Source organism: Eptatretus burgeri, unplaced genomic scaffold (genome assembly GCF_056783735.1).
Source record: "Eptatretus burgeri isolate ZD-2024b unplaced genomic scaffold, Ebu_testis_v1 Ebu_testis_scaffold_878, whole genome shotgun sequence".
Lineage (NCBI taxonomy): Eukaryota > Metazoa > Chordata > Myxini > Myxiniformes > Myxinidae > Eptatretus > Eptatretus burgeri.
In genome coordinates, this window is record NW_028222827.1 from 1 (window position 1) to 7,500 (window position 7,500).

The window sequence follows — 7,500 nt, forward strand, 5'->3', positions numbered from 1 at the left end:
AAGTTTGCTGAAGAGCAGGCTATTATTAAAGATCTCGAAGAGATGTTAGAAACTTATTCGCCATCAGATGCACATGCTCATTCACAATTTGTGTCAAAATTAATATGGATGATAACTCTACTGAGCAAACATAGCACATCTCTTCAAGACGAAATGGAGAAGAAAAAGTATGCCTTAGAAAAACTTAAGAAGATGGGTGGTGAAGACTATCGCACATCAAGATACGCTTTTCTCATCCAGTTGCTAATTGCAGGAAAGGTAGAGCTACAAGAATGTATCGACACGGGCCGTCAGCTGAGAGAAAAACTCCAAAATATCCTTGCATCTCTACAAGGAAAAGAGACACTAGTAAGAGACTCTCCTGTTGATCTCATGAACTTGCCAAACTATTGTTCCTTACATGATATTGATGGATTGCTCAAATCAGCAGATGCCATGAGTAAGAACTTACCTGTGTTTCTTCAAGGCCTAGGTCCACAGTACATACGACAGAGAAGTTCAGTCTGGTTTTCTCTTCACAAAAGATTTAGTGTGACAGGCAGTACCTTACATGCAGCAACTGGGGCAGGAGGTCTGAAAGCTCAGCGTGAACATTTTATGCAGTATGTGCTAGGAAAATAAGCTTCTGCATTTCCTCCCCAAGTTCAGCTGGCTATAGATCATGGACAAAAATATGAAGGTTCTGCCATGGCAACATTTTGCACACAATTCCTGCCAAGCTTTCTTCCTGAGCATGCAGTTTATGAGATTGGAGGTGTTCCCTTAGATACAAAGGGAATACGCATGATGGTTTCACCTGATGGTGCCTTGCACAACAGCATAACTGGGAAGATGGAAGCAGTCATCGAGATCAAGTGTCCCTTTACCACCAAACTTCATTCTTCTATTCCACCACGATACTATCTTCTGGTGTGTTTCAATAAATTCAACAAAAAATACAATATTTACCTCCTCTCGTGAGATAAAAAAAGAATGTTATATTTATTTTTAATAACTTTTCTAAATTCTAGGGCTGTGTATCGTCAGCTAAATCACGATATGATACATCATGGTACGTATTTATTTTAAATGACAATAATATATATCACCATGTATGGCATGGACAAATCAATTCTGTATCCCAATTTGTAACCAAGTAGATCTATGTATCGATACGCTGTATTGCCGCCCCAGGTATCATGTGTGGAGGCTGTGGAGCAAAAACCAGCGAACTGGCGCACCAGTCGGTTACTTTCTCAAAGGATATAGTTTACCCATGACTGTTATGCATTCCAATGAAATCTGGTATATTAGGCACGTTGCTACTACGCTTTTGTTTCAGATATCAAATAATGTTCATGCAATAACTTTAAACTTACACATGTCTGTTGCAGGCACAAGTGGAGATGATGGCAATGGACATAGATGTCTGCTTCTTTGTGTCCTACAAAGTAGACTCAACAAGAGTTTTCAAGGTCAGTAAAGATGCTGAAACATGGAACTTGGCAAGTGAGTGCTTACTTGAAACTTTTGGTAACAACAGCAAGAAAATGCCAAGTAGGTTATTGGATTCATCGAAGCAATTGTCAGACAAGATCAAGAGGGCAGCGAGAGAAAACTGTCAACTTATTGCTGAAGTTTCATCAGTGGAAGCTGTGGAGAGCAATGTGACCAACCCATCATCAGAGTCCCTCACAACCCACTTGTATCCTGATCCCTTCTTGACCGATCTCCCAAACATAAATGTGCAGTGGGACAAGAAAGATGCCACATCGGTTGTTGAAACTATTTCCGCCCATAACGCCAAAGTTCACCAACTCCTCAGAAAAAAAAGCAACCGAGCTAATCACATTAGTTGCATCAGATACTGATAGGCTGTGGAGCAAAAACCAGCTAACAGGCACACCAGTCTGTTACTTCCTGAAAGGATATAGTCTACCCATGACTGTTATGCGTTCCATTTTGGAAGACACTCTAGATAAGTTATCAGAGTTGAAAGTACATGTGCCTTCTGTTGCCTTTGATGGACAATTCATGAAGTTGTTGTGTGAGGACAAGAATGGCAATCCACAAACAAGGTTACAGATATCTAAACAGTTCTGGCAAAGTGTCACAAAAATGTCAAAAGCAGCAATTATGGCAGAGATGAAAACTGCTGGTGTCGTTTCGTCCCTTAATGATGTATCCATTTCATCAAAGGAAATCTCGGGTCCTGTCACACGAACAGTGACTGTTGGAAGGATGAGCATGGCTGTGGTACCCTGCACAAGTGTTCGACATATTCGAGTTGGATCCCCTATCAGGTAGCTCAACAGATTCATCCTTTCACCATAGGCAATAGTTAATATTAAATTTTGAAACATGGCCAAATACGAGTATCAACAGTTTATTACATATTTAACTCTGTTATTGAATAAAAAAGAATCTTTGAAATTTAATGTGAACAATATTATCAAGATTTACACATCTTTTTCTCATGAATGCTTTGCGACAATATAAGTTCAACACATGTTCATAGTTGACGAAATATTTATATCTCTATCAGACTATGGTCTGATACATTATCCAATTTTGTCAGACCAAACAAAATGACTTCATTAATTAAATTACAATTGCTGTCAGACAATTGGTCTTACCTAAATATCATACTTGTCAAACCTTCAGATTTTTGGCCGAAAATGTCTGAAGGTCTGACAAATTTGGTCAACTCTGCATGTTTGTACCAACCAACTCTAAACATGCTAAAAAAAACTTACATACATGTGCATGTTAAACACAATGATAATTTCTTTAATTTGCAGCAGACAGATGGAGAGTACTGAAGACGACATCCAAGACATCGCTGGTGAATACCCCCAAGACACAGAAGATATCTTGATGGAAGATCTTCAGCAAGCCAGCAGTGACATGCATTCCACCGTCGTAGAGGCTTCAGCTGCAGACCGTGACGAACTACCAGATATACCTCCCGTTGAGAGTAGTGATCCACCTCTGGAGGATGATCAAACCACTGCCCCTTTGATGGACACCGAATTTGCAAGACTTCTTACTGATATGTCACAGGAACATGATAGCTGGAAGACCAAGGATCTTGCAGATCTGAAGCAGTCATTTGAAAGCTGTCTAGAACTGTCTAAGCTCAAGCTGGCCGAACTGAAAACTGTTGCACATTTTCTGAAACACAGTCTTAATAAGAACATTTCACTATCTGGCAGCAAATGTGACTTGATAAATGCACTCAAATGCTGCTTGAAACTTGGTGGCAACGTAATTGTCAAATGCAGAAGAAAGCCTGCCCCAACATTGAAGACACTGGTTGCAAGGCTTCTTCAAGGTCACAAGTACCCAAAAGCTGCCCTGAATGTGTCTTATGCTGAGTGGAAATTCCCAGATGTTATCCAGAAATGGCAGGATATGTTTATGGTGAGACATGGTATGTCCATTCCTGAAGTTGATCCGGAGAGGCAGATATACTGGTTTTATGTGCCTGAGTTTGCCACAACAAGAAACCAGTTGGAAGTCAAAAAGATAGACCCTCATCATCTTCTAACTCGCCACAGATCTGCTGTCTGTAAAGGTGATGTTGGAAATGCGACAATAGACCATTTTATACAGGTAAACCTCTTGCATTTCATTTTTATTGAGGCAATAATAATTAACAAGACATAGATAACCCCTAATTCTTTCCAACTCGTTGATTGCAATAAACTCTTTGATTTATCTAACATTAAAAGTGTCTGTTTAACAAGTGTTTATAGTTCTCCATTTATAGAACCATGTCAATATTTTTTTATAATCTCAAAAGAAAACATTGGAAAAGTTCCAATCAATGATCAGTAAAAACAATGTATATAAACACTGGATCCTTGTGACTGAACATATTGAAACTTTTTTTACATTGAATGTATGTTTTTTTTGCAGGTGGCGCGGGACAATTCAACCACTCTCAAACCAGGAATGATGGAGCAACAGTTGAATATGCAGTCCACTGACTTTGCTAAGATAACATTCTCTGAGAAGGTTCAACTTCGTCTAGAAGAGAAGGGTCATCAAGATTCTGCTGCACTTTGCCAATTTGTAAGTATAAATTATACTATAATGGATAAAAAAGTTAGGGATCATGGAATGTTCCTGAGATAATTTTACGGAGAAATGTCAAAAATATATTATTTAGTATACATAAAAAAAACATTCCATGACCCCTAAATTTTTTCCGTTCAGTATATATGTAAAAAGTAATTCCATGATGGTCTATCCACCGTAACAATTTATATTAATGTTGTGTTTATGAGGATTTGTTTTTTAAATATTTGATGATGCTGCCTCTTATCATCACATTTTTGCCCATCAATAATAATATTTTAATCTTGCATAGGGTAATCATTTTATGGAATTATAATCAGGTATTTGTACCCACTACATACAAGGTGTCGCTTTTAAGGTCAGAGATTGGTTTGCAGCAAACGATGAACCTGGGATTTCAGCTGTTGAAAGATGCCGAATGAAACTGAGGTGTGTATATTGTTTGTGTGCATGGCTGCTACATTAGTTGAAAACAGCTTCACTTCCTGTTATGTCTAAACATGTCACTGTCTTTCATTTACATATCACCAAGTGAAAACATTAAAAACAGTTTCTTTGCAGATTTATGCCTCTATCGGTAATATTTTTCTGTTATGGACATTTTATGGCAAGCGTGCCTATTTTATGCAAAAATTATCATGTTGTAAAATGAACTGAACACTGCTACTGACACACTAAGTAGCCCTTTGGATTACCATTGATTCCATTTTATGCTGTACGCTTCCATTTAAGAGTCCATACATATTTTTCAGATACCGAGACTACTTGTTGTCTCTCGTCAACCTCTCGTCATTTCCTCCTCCTCCTGGCTCCCACATCAAAGGATATCCAGTGCCACTGTGGGAAGCAACACTGGCTTTGATTGATGCAGATTTCCACATATATGCGATCACCAAGAGACAAACGAACAACAGAGCTTTGAACAGTCAGCCCTGTGAAAGTCTCTACTCTTGCTTGGCTACCATGCCAGGTGCCAAAAATGGAGTGCCCAGTGCTGTCGATTTGGAAGTTAACATGGCTCAGATATGCGGAGAGTTTGTCGTATGTCAGGACCCAACCAGGTGTGGATAAAATACGCACATATTTGAAAGAGTCAGTTGAGGGAATTAATGTAGCTGCTTCGCACTCCTTTTTTTCAAATTTGAACAATTATTTCAGACATCAGAGTTTTAACTTTTGCTGTATATCCAGAAACTTGAGAGAGTGTGGTAAAAGTTACATGCATAGTAATATCTAATCCTCCCTGTTTCAGTATCGATCTCACTGGTTTTCTAGACACAAATTTTTGTTAACTTGTATCGTTTATTTACATCGTATGAAAACCAATACATCTTCTTCTTCTTCTTTCGGCTGCTCCCGTTAGGGGTCGCCACAGCGGATCATCCGTATGATCCGCATAGTGATTTGGCACATGTTTTATGCCGGATGCCCTTCCTGATGCAACCCTGGTCGCCTCTTATGACACAGGGATATGGTACACCTATTTTAACTGGGGTATACACCGGGCCAGTACACTGGTACTCATTTCGCTGACCTCGGAAGGATGACAGGCTGAGTCAACCCCCTGGTGTATTAATTCAGTGGCCCAACGGGGCTTGAACTCAGGACCTTTTGGATCCCAAGCCGCTGCCCTAACCACTGCGCCAACACCAGGCTTGTGAAAACCAATACATATCTATATGATATCAAAATTATTGACTTGGGTAAAACTATACCGTCGCCTTAACTGTTTGACTTTTAGCACTGATAAACTGTTACTTTCTTCACAGAGGTTTTCCTACACGTCTCTCCTCGGCTCCTGTTTACCCACAAGTGCTGTTAGAAAAGGAGATTGGACCTCTACAGAAACCTGCAACCCCTCCTACCTACATCAGTGAAATCATTGTTCAGGTAAAGGTTCAGTTTAAGATTTATATCCAAGACGGTTAAATCTTGGCATAACAATTTTATGTTGTTTACCTTTCGACATCTGTCAAACAGTCTCATTCACTTTTATAATCACATGACACTGCCTCATTTTAAGGCATGAAATCACTCGTGTGAATAGTAGGTCACTTTGACCTAGTTTTGACTAGTGTTAAGAACCATAAAGATAATTCCATTTCTCCAATTACATGCTTCTACTATGAAAAGTATCAAAATTATTGTAAAAAACCTGACTAAACAATATAATGTTTTTGAAAATTGTAAATTTTGACCGAGTTTTGTTTTCGAAATATAATTATCAATATAATGTTAAAACCATTTTTCGAACAATACCACATTTGCCTATTGTTTATTATTTTTTTTTCTAGGATCATCAGTTTGATGCCAAGGGAAGGAGACGACTTTCAAGAAGAGACGCAAGAGGAATTTCTGATCCGCATGAACCAGGTGGAGGTTCTGCAAGTGTTCGTCAGTACCACAAAGTGGATGAGTCAAAGCTGAATCCCCTTTTAAGAGCAGGCATACCAGTGAGCTCTTAGCCCGAACAATCAATGTTGAAGTCGCATCACTTCATAGTGTAGTGGAGATTGATTACGGAATGTGAAATTAGACAAGTAAATTGGTTGTAACAGAATTAAACTTTAGACTTGTTGACTATTTTGTGAATAACAAGTTGTATTCACAATGGAAATTGAGAGTATGTGCACTCATGCAAAGAAAACAATGGAACAAGCAATTATTGTACATATTTTAGGCTGTATGCTTTTGTATATATATCATGCTGATTTATTCTACTTGATAATAAAATTTGAGACCCCCCATGTTGCAATTATCAGATGTCAGTAATAAAATATAACTCAAATGATATTTCATCTTTGGTTTGTTTTATCTCCTCTTTGATAGTATGTTTATACAGTCCACTTGAAAGCTCATCAACGATTGTGAGTGTCATATTGAGCACTTACTGAAACAATTGGGGTTTGATCTAGGAAGGGTTCTTCAGCCTTTGGCACATAAAATTATAAAAAAGACCCATCCTGTTAAGACAGTGAGGCATATCACTGAAAAGCTTTAAAACAGCCCATCACATATTTCCTAGATTGAACTCCTAACAGTATTGACCTAAATTGCTCATAAAATTCATACCAGTTCTTTTTCTCTTGTATATGAAACAAATCTGACTGGATATTAGTCTCGGGAACTGTAAAACTGAACACAAACACACATATATATACTGTACATCTGTAATGTAAAGTATCATCATAATTATGTGATAAACAATGAAACACAGTGAGACATTGAAAATAAAATGCATATATGACACACATGTGTAGTCTTTTGGTTCTAGTGTACATGTCATGAGAAATCATTGAAATCGTGACATGAAATACTGAATGTATGCATCAATAATGTTCGCACGTTAACGAGTACAAATACATGAATAATATAGATTTATTGGATTAAAGTGACAAACTGTGTAAAGTAGGGAAGATTCATAAACACCATTTTCCA

At 38.1% G+C, this 7,500-nt stretch overlaps 1 protein-coding gene across 5 annotated transcripts; it reads left to right on the forward strand.

The window, feature by feature from the left end:
- The first annotated feature begins 1,377 nt into the window (after nucleotides 1-1,377).
- LOC147007042 (uncharacterized) lies at nucleotides 1,378-6,855 on the forward strand. Of its 5 annotated transcripts, XM_085867605.1 has the most exons (8): nucleotides 1,378-1,454; nucleotides 2,179-2,282; nucleotides 2,781-3,594; nucleotides 3,901-4,056; nucleotides 4,421-4,491; nucleotides 4,815-5,123; nucleotides 5,832-5,952; nucleotides 6,357-6,855. In XM_085867605.1, exons 1-8 carry the CDS (start codon nucleotides 1,386-1,388, stop codon nucleotides 6,525-6,527), a joined length of 1,815 nt encoding a protein of 604 aa, XP_085723731.1. In that variant the 5' UTR covers nucleotides 1,378-1,385; the 3' UTR covers nucleotides 6,528-6,855. The 5 variants fall into 5 exon arrangements, with proteins under 5 accessions (XP_085723731.1, XP_085723730.1, XP_085723733.1 ...); XM_085867604.1 differs by lacking the exon at nucleotides 1,378-1,454 and having other exon boundaries at nucleotides 1,461-2,282; XM_085867607.1 differs by lacking the exons at nucleotides 1,378-1,454; nucleotides 4,421-4,491; nucleotides 4,815-5,123 and having other exon boundaries at nucleotides 1,461-2,282; nucleotides 6,357-6,496.
- Nucleotides 6,856-7,500: the final 645 nt, after the last annotated feature.

Excerpts from the sequence above, each read along its gene's own strand:
- LOC147007042 (XM_085867604.1), top strand. The coding sequence starts at position 1,723 with ATGTGCAGTGGGACAAGAAAGATGCCACATCGGTTGTTGAAACTATTT. Across the intron at positions 4,057-4,420 it reads CTGCTGCACTTTGCCAATTT|GTCAGAGATTGGTTTGCAGC; the intron begins GTAAGTATAAAT and ends GTCGCTTTTAAG. Across the intron at positions 4,492-4,814 it reads AGATGCCGAATGAAACTGAG|ATACCGAGACTACTTGTTGT; the intron begins GTGTGTATATTG and ends CATATTTTTCAG.